Below are 22,764 nucleotides of genomic sequence, written 5' to 3' on the forward strand. Positions count from 1 at the left end.
CAGGGGTTCAACAAATGAATTAATGGAAAAATACTTTCTGAAACCCATTTTTAAGTTTTCTTGAAAGAGGGAGAGTTTGACAATCAGTAGGAATATGATTCAACTTATTAGATAATATGTTAGAACAGTTGAAGTCAAGCCTGTAAAAAATGAAACAATAATTAATAACAGGTGTGATGATGCAGGGTAGGAAATCAACATGTGGGAAGAAAGGAGACCCTGAGTCTGTCATAATTCGTGATCAACATTTGGGATATAGTGACAGAAAAGAGGTGATTTAAGAAGTGGAAAATTCCAGGTGGAAGAGTAAACAGTAGGGGAAAAATTAGAGCCATCCAGGAGCTATTCATGCTGAATGATCATAAAGATATTGATTGAAAGCAAAGGTGAAGTCATCCCAAAGACAGTGTGTCCAAGTCCAGAGAGTAGAAAGGCTTGAAGACAGAATGCTGAAATACATTAGTCTGGCCTTGCAAGTCTTCCAAGGTGTGCAAGTCTTGTTTTTCAACTGGCAGGAGATTTGTCATTCAGACATTCTCCAGATGGGGTTACTTAGGATTCAGATATTCTCTGAAGTCAGACTTAATGTATTTTTTTTCCCCGTCTCACTACTTAAGCCTATATAAAAGTTAAGATGGATGAAGTCTATCAGTTAGCTCTTTTCTGGTATTTATGGTAAGGAATAATGACAGAAGTAGTCATAGAATAGTTTAAATGGGCAGCTGCTTTAAATCTGGATTTTTTAAAATAACAGAGATTTCATGTTATATCTAAAACTATTTGTATCCAAAAGATGCTGATTTCTGCATTGACTCAATGGGAAAAATAAGGTTAAAAATATTTTTCTACTTTTCCCCTCAATGTGCTGCCCTCCACCCCCACCAATGTCTGCATGATATCAGCTTGGTGAAATGTTATGACTGCTCCTGAAATGAAACAGGTAACAGAGTAGTAAGAAATTGATTCACAGTGAGGACGTACAGCCACTTACAGTAACTGGACTATGAATTTTAATTCAAGTCTTGAAATCGTTGTTGCAGTCACAAGAATCTGTGTGTTTTGCAGGCATGACTCCTTTTTACTATAAAAAGAGGTTCCACCAATACTAAATATGCATTTTTAATTGAGCACTTTTATTCATAATAGACTGATGGATTTGAACTGTAGCTAAGAAACCAGGATTTTGCTGGCTGAGAGGCTAACACTGTGTTTCAGTATGCTGTTTATAGAAGCATGAATTGCATTTAGAACAAGGCAGGGGACTTTAGTATTTCATTGCAAGCTGTTCTGGTGTGTGCAAAGGTGCATTTTCAAACTGATAAGTGATGGGTTGGCCCTTAAGGCCCTTTGGCTGGGGAGAAGCATAATTCTCATAATTCTCTTTTATCAGCATCACAAAAGAGAAATCAACAGGATGATGATTTTATCATTAACATCAAATCTCAAGTAATTTTCTGAAATTTTTGCACTGTAAATAATCACATATTCAGGTCTACTTATTAAAGCTGCCAATTTTCTGTGACAAGGTTATCTTTAATTTCTGTTTGTTTAATGAACTGTAGTGGACTCCCACCCCTTTTAGACATGGAGTGGTTTAAATGAGGAGGAGGAGAGGAGACTGTATAGGCATGTGGAGCAAAGATTCACATAGACAATAAATTCTGTTGCTGGCTAGTGTGGCAATAAGCTATGTGGTCAAAAGACCACCAGGGCCTATGATGTGGTCTGTCTGATCAAGTCAAGAAGGTAGGGGCTCTCTCCTTTCAAACATCAGAGGGGTTCAGACTCATATTCCTGAACCTGAAGAAGTCATAGACTTATATTTAACTAACTGAAAGGCATGTTTGCACATGTCTGAATAAATGGTTTGGATATAGATTTAATGCATCAGTAGCAGACAATTGCTTGTCTTCCTGCCATATTTGGACTAGTAAACCCTTTGGCTTAGCCTGAAAGCTCCCAATTATATTCCTGGCCAGTTGTCTGCCTGAAGAAACCTGGTAGATTTACCGTGTGTAAGCCTGAAGGTGCTAATACATCTTAAAACTCTCAGTTGGAAGTAATAACTGGTTTGTATTTGGAATGCAATAAAATGTATTTTTTAGGAAACTGAAGGGTAAGAACATTGAGGCTGAAACTATCTGTAAGGTAAAACTGAAGAAGCACTGAATTAAAGCCTCAGCCCTCTATAAAGATAAAGTACTGGAAAAAATTAGAAGTTAAATCATACCTGGACATGGTAGGACTCAGTCTACTAAAGCCAGTTGTCCTGAGCTTCACCTAGTTGTTGTATTCCTCTGTAAATGGCAAGAGTACTGCAAGCTGTCAGATGGTACACACTGCACATGAAATTCGTGCATCTGTCCTGTGAGAGCCTTTAGGATCTTGTTTGGAGAGTGTGATTTCTCATATTTCAATGCCATCAATAGGACTCCAGATAGTACCTGAGATCCTACTTTTACCCCTTCTTTGGGATACAGTCACAATGCTGTACAGTTCAAAATTCTTATTACTTAGTAAATGTGTGCATCATTAAGTGGTGATGATTTCTGCAGTTTATGATTTGGCTGGTGGAGTAGGTAGCACACAGGGACACTTCAGCCAGAGCTGAGAGTCGAGGCCTCACAAGGCTCTGAGGAGAATGGCATGTACAAGCACAGGCGTGACATGGTTCCAGCCATTAGGGCCACCCTGAATTCTGAAAGCCAGGAAGATGACCTGGGAAACTTAACTTGTCTCAGGCAAGTTAATTTGTCTCAGGCAGGCTTACATGACTCACTGGCAATATTTATCATAATCGGATATATCATATCAACCTACACTTTCAAGTGCTTGCTTTTACAATCACAGTGTTTGCTGTCTGCTATTTACCCTTCCATATCCATTGTTTGAACTTGCTCCCTTCATGTTCTTTTAAGGTAGGTTTCTCCGTTTTTTGGTCTAAGATTCATTCATGTTAAATAACTGTCATTCTTGAGATGATTTAAATGTAAAGCACTGTATTTGGGAGCTAAATTGAGTTATTCTATTTATTTTTCTTACATTTTCATTGTAATTTTATTATGGGATGGACTTGGATGTAATTTGTCTCCAGGATCAAAAACAGGAAATTATTCTAAAATGGAAACATAGTCACACAGATTCAGTCAAGCCTGAGAGTTCTAAAGGTTATCTGCCACCTTCTGATGTTTTATTCCCTAGATATCATTATGTAGTGTTTCTGATATATGCTGTGGCTTTATATCTGTCCATAAACTGTTGCACAGATTATTTGCAACTCCGTAAAAAAAGCAGGAAAATGGATTATAACTCTCTGACAAAAATGTGAGTCTTTGTTGGCTTTATAGCTGGATGACTGCTGGATATATATATATATCAAGTGTACTCAACACCAGAAACCTTTCCATCTAATATAATAATTCTAGTGAGATGGCAGGTTGCCTGTGGTGTGTGTAGCCACATAGATACATATAATTGTAGAATCATAGAATGGTTTAGGTTGGAAGGGACCTTAAAGGTCATCTAGTCCCACCCCCCCTGCCCCGGGCAGGGCCCCCTTCCCCCAGCCCAGGGGGCTCCCAGCCCCGTCCAACCTGGCCTGGAACCCTTCCAGGGAGGGGGCAGCCACAGCTGCTCTGGGCACCCTGGGCCAGCGCCTCACCCCCCGCACAGGGAACAATTTCTGCCTTACACCTAATCTAAATCTACCCTCTTTCAGTTTAAAACAGTTACCCCTTGTGTTATAACTACACCCCCTGATAACGAGTTCCTCTCCACCTTTCCTGTAGGCCCTCTTAAGTACTGGAGCCTTCTCTTCTCCAGGCTGAACAACCCCAACTCTCTCAGCCTGTCCTCATAAGGGAGGTGCTCCAGCCCCCCCAGCATCTTCGTGGCCCTCATCTGTACTCACTCAAACAGGTCCATGTCGTTCTTATGCTGGGGACCCCAGAGCTGGACACAGCACTCCAGGTGGAGTGGGCTTTGGCCTTCCTAACCTGATCCCTGGCTGCTAGGACAGTTTCTCTGTATTCCTCCCAGGCTACCTATCCTTGCTTCCATCAGAGGTCTTCCTTTTATGTTTGAGTTTGTCTAGGGCCTCCTTGTTGATCCATGTAGGCCTCCTGGTGTTTCTACCTGACTTCTTCTTTGTCAGGAAACTTCCCAACAAAGAGGAAGTCTACAGAGGGTGGAAGCAAGCTTGAGCTTGGAGGAATAAATACATGTATATATACATATAGATTTATGTGTGTATATGTGTATGTGTGCCTCTCTATATACATTCACTTACCTTTCACAAACAGGTTTGCCGTGATATAAAAAAACAGGAAAATATTCCTGTGCAGATCACTCAAATTGTGTGGGTGTCTCTAGCAGTCTTAAGTTACTGCTTAAGTTAAGAAACTAGTAAAGAAAGAGCAGAGAAACAACCAAGTTGTCTCCATTTGAGTGAAATTGTTCTGGATGTTCTCAATTTTCATTTTGTCAATATTTCATAGAGGGTATATATATATGACTTACCAGTAGCAGCTAAATATGCATACATAGCACCAATCAAAATGATGCCGAGTTACCCAAACAAGTCCTATAGTAAGGGTAGACAAGTAGCGCATTCCATATGTGCATATAACACATTTTTGTGGTGAAAGCATGGCTTTTTTTGCTCAACTGATATGTTTCTATGTTGCTATACATTTTGTTTTGTTGGCTCAGTCAAAGGTTGTGCATCCATCTTTAAATTTTTTCCACTGGGTCCAGGTGGAGCATTGCACTTGCTTTCAATTGTCAGTCCAGGGTGAAATAAATGTCAACATTTCTGTTGACTTAAGTGGTGCCTGTATTTTACCCACATAGTCTAAACCTAACATGCTTGCTAACTTTTTCTTTTTTACTCTCATCAAGGAGGTCCTTGCAATTTCTAAAGGGCAATGAAAACAGCACGGTTCATTGTTTCTAGATTTTGTTGTATAATGAATTCATATAAGTGACTATTGAAACAGTTGTAAAACTCCTGCCAAAATGTCATTTCTTTATAAGAAAAGTAATGAAGTATATTAGCTATGCTCAAAAAATAACTTCCAAATCAACATGCAAGAAGTTGATCAATAATATTCATGTTAGGAAGGTAGCAGAATACATTCAGGATTTGAATAAATGAACTAAAGAAAGTTCTTCTTTTGCAACAGGGCTTCTAGAGAAATTTGCTAACTCCCTATCATGGGTGATTTCAACATAGATTTCAATGTAGCTTGGACTATTGATGCAAATAGCTTATTCTTGAAGATCTTTTGTTGTTTTTAGCACATCGAATTAGCTCATTACTGCTGAATATGTAGTGGAAAATAGCATCTGTGTACACTGCAATAATATAAAAATTACTTACCAGTAACAGAATAAGGAGCAATTTGCAAAAGCTAATCATATTTGTGCACTTGTCTGCAAAAAATAAATTGTTAATACATACCCAAGGGAAAAAGCACTTACTGGTTTACTCAATTTAATAGTAGTGTTAAGCATAATATATTAAATACATTTTTTTTAATTCAGTTTCAGGACTCATAAGGATATAAACATTAAAAGCATAGCTGTCCTATATTGCTGCTTCACCTGTACTTAGTGAAACTTGAACTCCAGAAAGCATCCTGAAGTTCATTGTGCCCAAATCAGTGTCAAACTGTCCATACACCTCAAATATACAACACCAACTTAGAAACCTACTAGGAGATTTCCTTAGTGAGAGTTCTGTCTTCATTTAGCTAGAAGCCTTCAATAGGATATCCTCGATCACATAAGTTTGGAGTGATGCAAAGCATAGAGGCATACTGAGAATCATCACAGCAGTGAGATGTCATAGGTGTAAACTGAGAGCTATTCACAATTTCAGTTCATCATTGGAGGTGATGTTAAAGATTCTTATTTTCATTTTATTCAAAGAGGATTCAGAAATCTCTACAACTTTTTACAGAAACCAGTTTTCCAGAAGTAATTTTGTAGGGACCAGAGGAGACATTAGCTTTTCCTTAGCCCTGCTTGGTACCATCCTGCTGTATTTGAATGCCTTATGTGCAGACTTTTTCAGGAGATCCTTTTCAGCCCAAATCCTATGTGCAAACATGCAATGGTTCCTCCTCTGACATTTTATTTTTCCTCAGAAGCCTAGAGAGCATGGCTTTGTTCTGAACTCGCATCTCAATACAAAGCTTTGGAAGGGGCTTCAGTCTGTTCTTTAAGAACAGTATACTTTTTTACATCTGCTTGTGGAAATGGCAACTGTTAAAATAATTATTTTTTGATGATAGAAGGAAGAAGAATCTTGAATATTCTTCATTATTCATTGAGGTATTTTAATGCCTCATTAGTTCTGATAGTATAATCTCTTCTTGGTTAGTGATGTCATCAAGTGTCCATGGCTAAAATTTTATAAAAAGGAAATAAAAAGAAGTCTTTCATTTCACACAAGTGTTGTGTGAATTAAGTCAGCATTTCTTCAGGTATTAAGGTCATGCCTGCAAGGTTAAATTAACCTTCTTTTATTAAACAAAAGAGTTTCTTTATCACTTCAGGAGCATTCTAAAATTTGGTGGACATGGACGGAAAACTGTTAAATGTTACTGAATTAATTGCGCTAATTTACATATGTCAAATCTATTTAATTTTAATGCTAAAATGTGATAAGTTTGGGGTTTTTTTCTTTTCATTTGAGTTACAGTTATGATAGATTGATGGGAATCAGCACATAACAATAACAAAAGGAAGAACAGCATAAAAACAATAAAGAGCAGTAAATATGTATAAATATGTTAATAAATATTGTGAACATGAATGAAGGAATTTGCCTGCTCCAAATAGTTTGGAGTCTCAGCATTAAATTTCAGTACCATTTTGAAATTTCACTCTTTCAATAATCTCTGTCCAAACAAATCTAATACATGAAATGATGTCTTAGGTTTTACAATCAGAAAGGGTTCTTTTAGTTTGACCTTTTTTGTATTGCACACCATACAATTTCATATAGCAGTTCCAGTTTTGAACCTGATAACATATGCTTGACTAAAGGAGATGAGAAACGTAAAAGCCAATGTGACTGAACCTGAAATACAGATCAGCTCTTAGGCAGCTATCTTATACCACTGCAGCATATAAAATGTCTTGCTGATTTCAGAGGGGCTACTCTTACCCAGTAAGGTTTGTAGAATTGCAACTGGTTTCTTGTAGCTCAGTAAATATTTTGGTTCAGTCAATGGAAAAAAAATGGATTTTCAGATTTCAGTGTAATGTGAGGTAGAGGGAACGAAGATCTGTAGGAAGGAGAAAAAATATAACTGCAGTGTAAACAGTAAGTAATGTCAGAACTTTTTCATTAAGTTTTGTGTACTGATTTGTATCCCTAAGTGTGGCTTCTTACATAGATCCTAACAGATAGCTTCAAGGAGTGAAAGATGCTGACCTGTCAGCTTTGTACTGGAAGATATTGTTGCCTGTTCTGAATTGATGACAGTATAACAACCTACTTGTGTTAGTAAATAAACCCCATTTTTCAGTCTGCACAACTTCTGGAATGACTTAATCTATCTACACATTTATGTATTACTTTAAGAACAAACAATTGATTTATAAGTAATTTACATCGCAAGCAGGTCTGTGTGCACTATGTATATCTAAAGGAGGTTATTCAGCGTACTAAAGCTCTGACCTGACAACAGTTGGTAGAACTTGTGTGCTGCCAAAACTTGTAGGTATACATGGCATCTTGTGGACTCCACTGAGGATCTGAATGTGTTCACAGAGTAACCCAAGAATGATTGAAAGCAAGGCAAAAGCAACAAAATGATGTTAATGGAATAAATATAATTGTATTGTAGACTGACTGATCTACAAGCTTTCCTATGCCCCACAAACCTTTGTTCCTTTTGAATATATATATATATATTTTTTTTTTTAAGTAGGAAATAACATTTATTCATTTTACTTTGTTTCTTCCTCTCTCTTTTTCATGTAACATGCATTTCCTCCCAAAGAGAGAAGTCCTGTGGGTAAACCCACAGTAGGGATTTTTAAGCAAGCTACTGGCATAGGACTATTTTAAAGATATAAAATTTGTCTAAATAAGCCAGGAACTAGTGGGCTGAGAGTTCTTTTATTCCAATAAAACACATTGCCTTTCCTTGGATATTTCTGCACCTGGAAGTCTTGGATTGTTCTTGGAATATGAGGAGAATGAAAGAATCTGTAAACACTTCCATTTTAGTCCTAGCCTTAAATTATTAATCTTTGTGCAGCTGTGAAAACTTTTCACAGTGGAAAAGTTCACATAGTAGTTTACATATACTTACAGACTTCTACAAGAAGACTGGAGATTTAACCTGGGAAGCACCTAACTGTAACCAAGTCCACAAAAAAAAACAGAGCTGAAATTGGGAAATTTGAGCATTTATGTTTCTTATTTGTGGGTTTTGAATTTCTACTCATGGGTAGGAGCTGATTTAAAGGATACAGGAAAGATTTATTTTAAAATAACTATTGAAATATAAATTGAAAATTTATGAAAAAAAATTCTGTAACTGTATATTTGAGTAAAAGAATCAGAAAATTGAATCAACATTTTTCTGAAGACAAACTTGAAATTCTGAAAATTTCTAACTATAGTATTAAAACTGGTAATTCCAATGAAGTATTAAGACTGTGCTTAAGAGCACAGTAAAAATATCCATGTACTCTCTTTTGTGGTTTTGTACATACAAGTTGTATTAACTTGCTTGTAATTTCAAATATAAAGTTCAAATAGTACTGAATTAATAGGAATGTAAATATGCACTTTTTAACCTTTTCTGCTTTTTGTAAAATTTCTTGTGGTATCTTTGTGTGTCACTTACCACTACTCTTCCCTGATGCTTTGATTCCGTCAAAAAGACATAAAACAGAATTCAATGAGATTGCTATTATGAATGTAAACAGACAATAATGGTTTACTTGGCAATGGAAACCAGGTGAAAACACTCAAACAAGCTATGCTAATCCCACCCACTCAGGTTTCTTTAGTGATCAGTTCACAAGCTAGACCCAGAGGGAACCAAGTGTTTTATGCTTAGCCAGCGTAAAGTTTCTAAATGAACTGAGGCTCTGGGCAGGTAAGTGTATGTGTACGCCCTTGATTCCCATTAGCTGTTGTGGAATGTGACAAACTGAGATTCAAAATGGTGTTGGCTACATATCCACCACTGTCATTCCTTTTCAGATGACACCAGAAACGACTGATTTTTTAACACTATTCAGAAAGTTACTGTCTTTAAAGCAGTTATTCCACCTTTAGGATTGCCATTATTGACTTATTATTCAAAAGGTGTTAATTAACACAATGAATAAAAGATGTGTGAGTGTGTCTACTGCTAGTGGAGGGAAGGTGGGGTACATTTCTACAAAATTCTAATGGCATATATCATTTGGTTAAGTAATCAGTTCCAAATATGTCAGTTCCAAATTCAAAACTGGAAGTATATATGTTATATTTACTATGATGGGTTAATACATTGTTTATTTTGTCATATGTGTAGCACGTAGCAGTGTGTATAGATTAACTTCCTTCTATCTCATTCTAAAATTAGTCTGAGATTTATCACTTGGTTAATCTGAGTAGAAACTGATCTGCCTTAACAATAAAAAGGATAAAATAGATATTAAGGCAAATAGTCTGTTTACTGACTTTTAACAAGCAATGAACTTTTGTTGTGCTGCAAGAAGTACTGATGTCTGTAAAAGGAAAATGCCAGGTATGGGAAGAGATTGATTGCTTGAGCTATCTTCCATTCAATATATATATTTTGACACTGTGTATGTCTACTTGGAATTCAATGTGAAGTGTGTTATATACAGGGAGTTCTTAGTATCTTGCTTGGATATTTTCAGGTAATGCCACACTCAGTGGGAGCCTACAGTGCAAGCAGGCGCATGGTTACAAAGATACTGTGTTATGGGACAAGCAATCTTTAGTTGGAAATTCTGAACTTCTGCCTCTGACCAAGATAAAATAGCTTTTCCATTCCCTAATGAAAATATTTGATTTTACTATAGGATGGATGATTTTACCATAAGAATGGGGTTGATGCCAATCTCTCACAACGTGATCCAGACTCTCGCCAGGTGCAGTCTCTCACCATTATGCAAATGGATCTAGAAGGAGCTCAAGCAGAGGGAGTGGGATGGAGCAGCTTTGTTAAGGCAAAGGAGCTAATGATCTCAGGAAGCACCCATTTGCTCTGATCCTTGAGTCACAGGGTACATTCATGAGTGTATTGAATAAATGCTTTTTGAAAGAGAAGAGGGAACAGAAAGTTTTTCTTTCCATGGAAAAAATAAAATCAAATACCTTGAAGTTAACATGCTGGGGCATTTTTTTATTTTTTTTTTTTCTGCCATAATAATGGAGAAATGTTTTCTACAGAAAGGTCTTTTTTGGTACTTGCTCTCTTATTGTGTATTTGGCTCTAGGGAAAGGGGCAAATTGATCGGTCATAGTTTAGGGGGCTGAAAGAAGTCATACTGCACACATCCTTGGTGTTTTATGCAACAGTTACATCTGAGTGCATAATGTAATTAGATCTCTAGCTCTGTATTTCAGAGTGGTGTTGATGATAGAGTGCACAAAAAATTGAAATGACACAACTCAGAAGATAAAGGTAAGCTTAGCAGAAGGAAGAAATGACGACAGACAACATTTATCTACACCATAATTGACTGCAGATTGAGTTTGTATGTATCAGGAGACTCTTCATGTTCAGTATGAAGCATGTCATTGTGTTGACATCACCTTTAAAAATTATATTATATGTCTCCACTTAATCTCCTATTCTGCAAAGGCTCTCACAGGTACTTAGCTTGTTTGTCTCCTGTACTGTGAGTCTCTGAAGCTCTGCTGAAGTCCATGGAGTTCCTCTGTTTTCTGGAAAGTAAGCATAGGACTTGTGAATAGTCCTGAATTTCCTATGTGTACTCACTGGGCAAACAAAACAGTAGGCCTTGTAAGAAATTATTTTTGAAAATTTAAAATAGCCTAAAATAAAAGCTTACCTACTTAATAGAGTAAATACATCTCAGTGCAAAAGACTGTACAATCCTTGTTTTATTAGGTGTGGCTCACAGTAAAAGCCCTGCCCTAGGCAGAACCAATTGTTGAGCATCTCAAGGCTATTAGAATTTCTGTCAACTCTAGTATACTTACTGGAGAAGTTCCACAGAGATCAGCTTAGGTTACGTAAATAGCACATACCTGATAGTACACAGATGCATCAGCTGCGTACTGCAACCTTCCCTGAGCAGGACTGTTGTCACTGACTGGCCAGGCTTTGGAGTCATTTGAAAAAATAATTAAGCTTCTTCTAAAAATAAAGGTCTTTTGACTTTTATCACTTTCTTGTGTGCTTAAAACATCTGTGAAATTATATTTAAAATACTTTTCGACAGCCCAACTTTAGGAAAATATTCTGTATTCAGACTGTAAGACAATGTGTAGCATAGGCATCTCATAAACAATTTCATTCACTTCACCAAGGAGAGAAGCCCTGTTGACTTATGCAGTTGTGTATTATTGCTTTCCATGTGTGCCCAGCTCACTGACAATATTAGTTTGAACTAGGAAACTAATTTTTTGGTTTTAGAGCTTTTTACTCTGGAAGATCCTGATATCAGTTGCTGAAGTATTAGCCAGAATGGTTACTATTGTACTGGGAATAACAGCAGAGCTACTAGTAGCATCCAGTAGCTGGTAGAAACAAAAGCATGACAGGATCTACTGAAATCTCAGATAGACAAAAGGGACTTCCCAGCACACTCAGCCCTTGTTTGGGGCTTTCTAAGGGTACAGACAGATTATAGCCTTGCTACTAATTGGCCAGATGACAGCATGGAACAGAGCACTCTCCACAATGGACATTTTTCAAAATGCATTGTGAAATGAAAAAAACAGAATGGAAGATAGTTGGACTGAATTTTTGTGAGGTAGAATCAGTGGAACATATTCACTACACTTTAAAAAAAAAAATTCTTTGAGCTGACTTTTATTATGAAAGTATTGCCTAGAAGGAATGACCGAGGCAGGAAAACAATTTGTAAGAAGATTGGTAATATAAGGTGGACCAGAAGGGATACAAAAAGGGTAGAAGATGCAGTACTGCTAGGTTGAAAACTTTCTGAGAATAGGAGCTGACCCTTTTTTGTCTTAATGCACAGAATTAACCACAATATTTTTGTTGGACCAATGCCTGAAGAACATAAGTGAGAAGCCATATGATTCACTGAAATACATTAGTCAGGCAGACAAACTTAATTTAAAGACTTCCATGTAGATATGATGACTGTAAATGTAAAAGAATACTGTCTGGATTGTTTAAAATATTTCATCTTTCTCATCATTTTACACATTACAATTTGCTTGGTCATATAATGTCCTTATGGTAATTGTGGTACAATATTGCACTTAAGCAGAGAAAATACAGCTGAGTTGTGACACTATGACTGTTATTTCTAACTGCTCACATCTGCATATAGACTTTTTTATCCTTTTATTGTATGTATATGTCTGTGTGTTTATAACATATATACACACACAATAAATGTTTATATAGAAAAATACATTTATTATATTCTAAGAATTTGGGAAGATTACAAAATATAAGGATTAGAAATGTCCTTAATTATTCAAGATAGATACATGGAACCAAAGGAAATTATTTGTTTTGCAAAAGAGATGCTTGAACTGACTTGTACTCCTCAAATGGGCAGGACTTCAATACAAATAACCTTGAACAGTGATTTGCTATTTAGACATCTTGCCATTTCCTTGAAGTAATTCCCACAGATCAAAGTTTGTCTACATGTAATTTACAGGATCAGAGCCCTCAAAATTTAATAAAGAATCCTTGAGTTTTCAACTTTAGATATGAAGTAATAATCTACCTTTTACTCTCTTTTTTGATAGCTTTTTTCGAGAATGGATATAGTTTCTTAAAGTTCACTGTAATGTTGCACCAGCAATATTTGACATATTTCTCATGCTTCACCATTGACTGGGTCACACATTAGCTGACAGTGACTTGTCTTCATAGTGCTAGGTTAATTCCATGTATCAAACATGGAAAATATGATGTGAGAAGTAAACATGGAAGCTATGATGAAAGAAGAAAGTAAGCTCTTTCTTAATGTATTCTTCTAATGTGTTCTTTTGTAATAATGAAAAAAAAAAAAAAAAAAGAAAGATAATTTAATATTAGAGGGTTTTTAGGATAGCTGATTGACTATGATTGCAAAGTATCCTGTAGTAATAGAGAATTTTTCCCTTAGGATTGTCCTGAATCTCTTTTATTTGAGAGGACATCTAATTTTAGATCAAACAGCTGTTTCTCAAAGGGGACTGGTTTCCATCAAGAACAGCAATTACAAAAGTCGGTACACCTTTACAAAACCTGGAAAGAGAAATCCTCCCTTGATTCTCATCAGCTTCTCTAGATGCAAGGTTTCACCTGTAACCTCTGCTCATAACTTGTCTGAGCACAACTTCTAGCAAAACTTGGTAAGGTAATATATAAACATCTATATATTATCTTCTTGGTTTTTGCAACTGTTGAACTCTGAAGTGTTCCAGGAGACCCCTTCTCTGAAGGGGTACAGTCTCTTCACTCAGTTAAACATCATGGATGACACCAACAAGTAGGACTAACTTGTCTTTCACTCTTCTGCTTTCTCTCAGTATTTCTTAATTCTGCATGAAAGTTGGGAATAATTGCATTTTATGACCTATCTTATTTTTGTATTTAATCTACAAGTAAATACCATTTAAGTAATGAGTTTTATAAGCTACAAGTAAATGCCATTTAACCAGTGAGGATTATTTTAGTTCTCTTATGGCTGCAAGAAATGATTCAGTGAAGTACCGTATTTTATATTGCTGTGCTGAAAAAGATATTTATGGAGATTTTTCCATTTTCTACATCTTAGTCTTGCAAGGAAAGATAATGACAGATTTTTTTATTATTATTATTATTTTTTTTTAGGGTTCCAGCTCTGTTGTAAAAGTTCAGCATAAGCTAATTTGAAGCTGGTTAAATGTTTAGAAGCAATCTGCCTGCTCTCACATATAACTACCACTAATGTGCCAGCTACAGTTATATTGAAACAAGCTCATATGGCTTCATGTCCCCACAGAGGATGGAGATTTAAACTTTGAAATAAAAAAGGCATAAAGATCTTCTTTAAGTAGAGGTTGTGTAAACTGGCAGCACTCTGTGGGAAGTGAGTAATGGACAGCTCTGTGTAGCACACATTTGTGAATTTGAGCAATGTGTTTCTACTTTGGAGCAATTTCATTCATATATATCAGAACACTGAAAAGGTCATCAATTTCTACATAGCCCTCACTGTATGTTCCTTACTCATCCAGCCCTCCACTTGAGTTGAGTTTTGTAGAGCTGTAGCTGTGAGAATTTGGAGGGAAGAGAATTATGGATGCAGGCGACATAAACCTGGAGTGCTCCACCAACAATTCTGTGAAGAAAGTTGAGCTGTGTATCAAAGTAATATCAACATTCATAATTCAATATTAAGGACCATGTTCTAACTGCCTTTCTGATATTTGAAGAATGATACTATTAGTTAGAGAAAACAAGTGCAGTCAGAATCTGGAGCTGACTGATAATTAAATTTGACTAGAAACTGTAAAAATAGTTGACATGATAGTGACATGAGGATACACTGTATAATGTAATTTTCAATGCCTCATTGTAACTTGACACTGGTCTTTCAGTTTAACAGTAATTAACATCTCTTGACTGTTTGTATTTGGCTTACAGTATGTCTCAATGTTATGTGTTGAGAATTGTAAAAGGTGCATGATTGTGCTGTTTCTGTTCAAGTTGTTTCTAATTAATAACTTCACTGTCCAGTGTTCTTTCAATAAGGGTACCTAATACAATATTTACATTATTTTAGGTCTAGAGAAACTGGCTTTTCAACCAAACAGAATGATGCATCTCAATATACATGAGCATATACATGTGTGTATATAAGTACATGTATACACATACACATATATGTATTTATTGGTTTAGACAACATCTCTCACTTTTTTCTTACCTTGAACATCTCATATCTCAGTCATCTGGAAGGAATCATGACTTTTCATGAAAGCTGAAAGTCATAAATTTTGAGATTAATTAATATACTAGTGAATATTGTGATATTCACTAGAGAATATTGTGATATTCACTAGAACTTCCTCTCTTGTCCAAAATTAGCATATTAAATAACATTCAGTAAAGGTCTAATGACTAACAGATGTCAGATAAAGGATTCTTATACCTACACAAATGGCTTAGTGAGTCAAGTGACTGTGTCATTTTATCCCTTTGATTCTTTGAGTTTGTAGCGACTAAATTACATATGTGTTTTTTCCTTCTTCTGATTCCACAGTAGAAAGCATGTACCTTTCTTTTATGTTCTAAGTATCTGCTATTGTTTCATGCCAGAAACAAAATACTGACCTTTGTGGGTCCTTGCACTGGCCCAGCATAGTTACTTTTCTATTGTACAATTCTGTAGTAGTTAAATTTTGACTAGAGTCTTAATAATTTATCTTTCAAGTGAGAAGGCAGTTGCTTTCAAAAAAGGCTGAAGTTCAGCAATAAAAATATAAGGAATTTTTCAGGTTGTTAACTTATTAACTGAAAGACCATCTTTCTTTTAAACATGTAAATAATTATAGAATAAATAATCTGAATATTCATAATAATTTGAGTGTTTTTTGCATAAGATTTAATCTTATATTTCAAATACTATTATTAAAATATATTTGCAACATAAATTAAATGAAGAAAAGTTGGTATTATCTCTTAGAATAATAAAGATACTTCCAGTGTAACACATAATACAAATCTATTTTAGCTTAATGATATTAAGTAGCCAAAATATATTTGGGAATTTGAGAGGATTTGTAAGAGATTTCTCTTTTGAAAGGTTGCTGCTCCTGACTTTGAATTTCAAACACTACCTTTTGTAGCAGGTAGACAAAATTAATCCTTTTTTTTTTTTTTTTAAGAAAGCCAGCTAGGTTCATGTCTGCCTCACATTCAGTTAAATCTTTGGTGATGGGCTTTGAAGAGAGTGTCTTATGTTTTGGTTTCTTTTGTTTGGGCTTTTATTTTGGCTCGGGGTTTTTTTGGTTTGTTATTTACTGTCAGTCTTTGCTGAGAAGTTCCTGATACCACTGTTAATAGTAAACTGTTATTTGAAGGAAACTTTGACAAAATCTCTAGTTTGAAATAGAACCTGGAAAAGTGCAAAACTACTGGAAGGAGAGTGCCTTTCTCCCCATTGCCTGAGAATTAATTTTTTTCTTATGCAAAAGCAAAAAAAGTATTTATAGAAAAACTGATGGTAGCATCATAGACTAAAACAACCTTATTTTGGTCTGAAAGTAATATACTGTTATACAGTAATACACTGTATTTATTGAATTGGAGTTCCTTGAGTATTTTTTCCATTGTTTTCCAAGCATCATTCGAAATACAATTTTCTGTTTGGTTACTACTTGGATAATATGAATGGTACCCGTTATTGAAAGGTAGTCTGTATTTGTACTAATACAGAGAATGCCAGTTTAGAAATGAGCCTGATTGCATGGTTCATTTTGTTCTCCTTTGTAGAGCCAGGCTGCGGCCCACTACAAAGGCACTAAACATGCCAAGAAGCTCAAAGCACTGGAAGCCATGAAAAATAAGCAGAAATCTGTTACTACCAAGGACAGCGCAAAGACTACCTTCACCTCCATCACTACCAATACCATCAATACCAGCTCTGACAAAACAGGTTAAGCAACAATCTTTGTTGGTTTCGTTTGTTGTTTTTGTTTGTTTGTTTGTTTGTTTGTTTGTTTTTTTCCTTTGTTTAATTCCATGTCTGTTTGGTTATGTGCTCACCACATTGATTCATGCTCGATCCATCTCTCTGTGTGATATTGATTTCTTTTAGTCCTTTCAATAGGCTTATGAGAGTATATGATAGTCATGTAACCTATTTCTCTTAGTGAAAAGAGGCTTGTCATTCTTTTAGGACAGAATGCAATACTCATGACTTGATTAATTTTTATAGTGGCTAAACTATTACACATCATCTGATCTAAACCTCCTAGTCTATATGCAGTATCTCTATAAATTACATATGGCATATTTCTTTTAACCACAAACAAGGTAGCAAATTGTGCTACTTGTGTCTAGAAGCCTCTTACAAAAGCATTGTCAGTAAAAACCTAATTTTCATAAATTTCAAACATTGCATTATTTTTTTAAAATGGCTATTGCATGGTTTTGAGCTGGGAAATAGCTGTATAATCTCTATTCCACACAATCAGGTAAGTGCTATTGATGCCAATTATTCTGCTTAAGTGAGTCTTCAGACTGAACCAATATCTTTTAAATTATTGTGTGGGTAAAAGGTACTGCTTTGCAAATAAAATCTATGTGAGTATTTGGTAAAGTCAACAGGATTTGATTGAACTTGCATTTTAAATATTTGCCTATTGTACTGGAAATTTCAAAGGAAGGTTATAATTGCACTGAAGGGTAGTCTAGTAGCTTACAAGATATGACTGCTCATTTATGTGAAGGGATACAGTTTGCATATTTAGTCATAATCAACCCCCCTTCCCAAACAAGCCAAAAACATCCATGGCAAAAAAACTAAAGCTGTGAAACAACAGAGACCTTTCTATTGATGCTGAAAACTGCTCATTTGGAACCACTTCTGTTGCAGTAAGTTTAGCATTGAAAATGAATGTGCACTAACCAATTACAGTATAACAAAAAAGTACCTTGCGGACGTGTAGTACTTTCCTTTAGATACACCTTTGCTATATTTTTTATGGACAGATACCTCTATGTGTCTTTCTCATATATCTTTGTTATATCCCTTTATTATAGACAGCATATGTTTTTATGGAGATTTATATCCTATTTATAATGGGATTGCTTTAAAAAAACAATTGTTACATATTTTTTTCATGTTTGTAACAAAAAAAAATAAAAAAGAAAATATTCTGAGTACTTTTGTTTCTATAATGGAAGAAATGAAGCATGGGAGAATAGGAACAATGTCAAAAGTTATTGACAAAAATATATGTTTCTAAACATACAAATACCTTTAAAAGTTTTTTTCTGCTCTTACCTGTTGGCATGTTCAGAACAGAAAGGGGGGATATATGGAAAGCATGATTTATTGTTTACAAAATATGATCTAGTGATTGGGAAAAAAAAAAATGAAGAAAAAGAGATCTTTTTAAACTTCAAAATGTATTATTCAAAAGCTTTTGTCATGTGCTGTGTAAGTTTGAAGGATTTTCCAAGGTGCCTTAAATCCTGTCTGAGTCTTTTCATCAGGCTTTGAATTAGAACCCTGACAAGATATATGAACTGTCTTTGTATCCAAGGTCAGTAGTACAAATAAGTTTTTTATATCAGCATAAGTAAGAAAACATCAGAAATCTAGTTGCACAGAAAAGCAATGGCCTATTCAGGAGTCTCCTCAGCTTTACACATTGTGGCTTCCTGGATTAATTTCAGAGAAAGTGTGTGTACATATATGTATGTATATGTATTCCATGTTAGAAGTAGTGACCTTAATGGCATTCTAAAAGACACATATTGATGTTAATTGGCGAACAGCCCAAAATCTGACAATTTCACAAAATACCAAGAGCCATATTCAACTGCTGGCAAAAGCCCTATTCAATTGGTGGCATTCAAAGAAAGGTGACCAGTTCCACCCAAATGCAAATACAGTTATTACAGGTCACCGTTCATGTGACTGGCAGTAGAATAGCATTCCTGATGTAAATTATCCTTTGTAGAATCAAGCATATATGCCTAGCAGGAGAAAAAATAAAGGGTGAAAAAAATAAAATTTTGGGTAGCCAAAAGGATGGAATTTTCTGTTAAACATGACAAGTTAAAACTTTCATAAATCAGATTTTCTTTCCTTTCCAGATGTTCTGTATCTTATATTTGCTTGATAGAACTTTTAAGGGCAAAATAATTTCTGAAAGCCAGAATAGCATCAGAATATACTGCACTGTGTGAGTTTGCACATTTGTAAATGATTGCTTTAAAAGTAGCAGATTCCACTAGTAATATGCAGTTCTGAGGGAGTACTTGTACTACTGAATATAATTAATTAATTAATCTTTCATAACTAGAGTTAAGTTCTGTTACTAAGTGCCTGCACTTGTATTCATTTGGAACAAATGCTTTTTCTACAGTATTTGAAATCTCTCTGCTGAAGATTAATATCTGATCCCAAATACACTGAGGATAGGGTCATGTTCATATCGCCAGCTATTGTATCATGTACAGCAATGGTTAAGTGGTGAATTACATGTCAGTCACAGCACATTGGTTAGGACTTCAGTTCAGTGGTTCTGTGTACCCTCTGCAGCTCCAGCAAACAAAATGTCATCAGGAAATCTGCAGTGCTGCACAATGAAAATTGTGAGAAAGACCACACGGTATACAAACTGATTCAAGAGCTAAAGCAGCAATTTGTAATGTTGCTTATTCTGGAACTATTTTGTCAGACGTGGTGCCAGCATGTGTTGTTGCAATAAATATTGGGGACTCTGCAACCCACAATGTAAACAAACTCCTTGAAACTGTTCATAAATGATTCCTAGTGGTTAAACTATGTGTTAAGGAGAAAACATAAAATATGGGGTCATTTTGCTCATTCTGTGAAAGTCACTATTTTTTTTTTATCACTTTAAACAAACTTCTAAAATTATTAGAAGACTTAAATTTAGGAAATCTTTGGGGGAATGAAGTATCATGAATGAAATATCATGTTGGCAGATACATAATGGACAATGCCATTCTCAATGTGTGGGAACTTTGTTACTGGTTCTATTATTTAACCTCCTTTTTTCATTTGTATTTATCATTTATTATGTGATACCTGTAGTCACTCGGGACAGAAAAACAAAAAGTGTGACCATTCCAAATACAAGTCCACTTCATGGTAGTATACAAGCCAGATTTCTGTGTTTCTTGATTCTCCAGTTCAAAGGGTGACAATAAAAATTCATATTTTCACCATATATTAACATACATGCACACATGTTCCCTGATATAGAGTTGTTTAAACATCCTTGATAGCTTTACATAACGATCCTCTTTGGTGCCAAAGTATATTTTCCTCATAAAGATGCTTCACACCTTCACTTTGGCTGTAAGGACAGATACGTTAGGAAAAACTTTCAGACTATATTTAGATAGACTGTGTTCCATCATCCTAACTATATGTCCCATCCAGTAAAGTCCCACACTTAGGTTTTTTGAATCTAGTGTGAGTGTCCAAGATTGTTTCCATGTAAAATGATATCCTTATTGTTGCATATGTCTAAATGCTGATCTTTTCTAAAGTCATTTGAAGTTTAAAAGGACCCTCCATGACCACATTATCACAAATTATGTTTTGAAGATTTGGGCTATTTTTATTTATTTATTTATTCAACAGAGAATTCAGCATCAGTTACATCATTTTTTATCAGTCAAGAAAGAATAGACCTTTCTAATTGTGCGGGAGACAGGACACTGACATGTCAGCAGGAGCCATCACTGTGGCAAAGTCTTTAATCTTGCTTTTGAATGTTATACACTGTATCTTAAATCCTATGCACATAAATACAATGAACAGCTCTTAAAAACAGAAAAACGTAATGAGCAGAAAAAGTGTGTATCTGGAGCAAGGCACAGACAAGATCATCTATCATTAGTACAGTGTTAACAGCTAAGAGACCCTTATGCTGTCAGAGAACAAAATACTGGCACCTGTCCTAAAGAGTTTACACATAAGATGAGAGACAACTTAAGGAGACGGACACTGTTAATGTATCAGACAAGTGTTTTAAAAGAGCAGTAGCATAAATATGTTCAAGTTGTAAAGGTATCATGAGCAATCAGAACACTGAAGGATAGATTAGAAGGAAAAGGAGAAGGGTTTTTTCCAGATACTGAACGTATGTGTGGGTAGCAGCATGGGAGAAAGCATAAATTCTCTTGTTTTCCTTTCGCTGGCACATATGAAAATTCTCTGTTGGAAAATTTTAATTGAGCTACCTCTTTCCAGTCCTTTTGTTTTTCCTTTGTCTTTTTATCTAAGATGTGATAAGATAATTCTTGTCAGCAGATGAAACTTGTTCCTGAAATAACAATTTCAGCCCAGCTGGGATAATTCTGAAATGGAGAGCAGGTGGAGTAGGAGTGAGCAGAGAGCCTGGCAAGGTCTTGGGCATAAAAAAAAGAGAAGGCAGGAAGGAGAAAGAAATCAGAAATGATGGAGCAAGTGAGGGTAAACTTTGAAGGAGGAAGAAAGGAAGATGGCATGAAATGGAGAGATTCAGGAAGATATGTTGGTGTGTGGCAGCCACAAATGTCACAGAATAACAGAAATTTTGAGATTCTACAAACAGACCTCAAAAGGGACATCTGGAGATTGACTAGATCACCCCTGAAGGTCAGAGCAGGGTCAGCTAGAGCAGGTTGCTCAGTATCTTTTCCAGTTGGGTTTTGAATATCTTCATAGCCTTGCTGGGCAACCTGTTCTAGTATTTGACCACTCTCAGCATGAAGAAGTTTTTTCTTGTATTTAAGTCCAATCTCTTGTATTTCAGTTTGTGCCTCTTGTGTCTCTTCCTGTTGCTGGGCACCACTGAAAATAGTTTCTGGTTCTGTCTTTTTTACTCTCTGCCCCTGACCCCATCAGGTACTTGCACACATTGATAGGATCCCCCGAGCCTTTTCTGCTCCAGGCCGAACAGTCCCAGCTCTCAGCCTCTCCTCATACAACAGACGCTTCAGTCCCTTGATCACCTTTGTGGTTCTTTGCTGGATTCACTCCAATAAGTTAATGTCTCTTATATACTGGGGATCCCAGAACTGGATCTAGCATTGCTGTTGTCTCATCAGTGCTGAGTAGATTGGAAGGATCACTTTCCTTGGCCTGCTGACAACAGTCTTGCCAGTGCATCCCAGGACACCGCTGGCCTTCTTTACTACAAGGGCACACTTCTTTAAAGTGGTATCCATCAGGACTTCAGGTCCTTCTCCACCAAGCTGCTTCCAGACAGTCAGCCCCCAGCACAGACATGTGTGGGGTTATTGCTGCCCATTTGCAGGACTTTGCATTTCCCTTTGTTGAACTTCAAGGGACTCCTGTTGTCCCATTTCTCCAGCCTTTCCAGGTCCCTTTGAATGTCAACACTCCCATCTGGTGTACCAGACATTCCTCCCAGTTTTTTGATCATCAGCAAACTTGCTGAGGGTGCACTCTGTCCCATCATCTGGGTACTTAATGAAGACTTTAAACAGTATTGGCACCAGTATCAATTCCTGGAGGACGCCACTAGTGACTGTCCTCCAACTTTGTGCTGCTGACCACAACCTTTTGAGCTTGGCAGTTCATACAGCATTTTTCCTATTCGCCTTTGTGTCTTTCTGTAAAAATGAGAACTAAGAGTAAGGTCAAGGAAAAGAACTGAAATGGAAATGAGTAAGACTTATCCAAATCTCTAAATTCTACTAATGCCTAGCTTTAATGGGTTTGCGCTAGTTTCCCATCAGGCACATCACACTGAAATTATATAATACGCATTGCTGTTATAAAATGTATTTTACATGCAATTAAAACAAAAAAAAAAAAAAAGAAATCATTGATGGGACCTGATTGAAGTGCAAAGCT

General features: G+C 36.0%; 1 protein-coding gene across 4 annotated transcripts in view; it reads left to right on the plus strand.

Annotated features, from left to right (window-relative positions):
* The window catches only part of ZNF385D (zinc finger protein 385D), a 448,489-nt gene that overhangs the window by 356,398 nt on the left and 69,327 nt on the right, over positions 1-22,764 (plus strand). For all 4 annotated transcript variants that reach the window (XM_033008523.2, XM_033008524.2, XM_042801718.1 and 1 more), the window contains one exon: positions 16,686-16,848. In XM_033008523.2, the coding sequence (XP_032864414.1) occupies positions 16,686-16,848 (163 nt within the window). The remainder of the gene's footprint in view (positions 1-16,685; positions 16,849-22,764) is intronic.

The sequence above is a fragment of the Tyto alba genome, unplaced genomic scaffold (assembly GCF_018691265.1).
Source record: "Tyto alba isolate M040663 unplaced genomic scaffold, T.alba_DEE_v4.0 Super-Scaffold_38, whole genome shotgun sequence".
Classification (NCBI taxonomy): domain Eukaryota; kingdom Metazoa; phylum Chordata; class Aves; order Strigiformes; family Tytonidae; genus Tyto; species Tyto alba.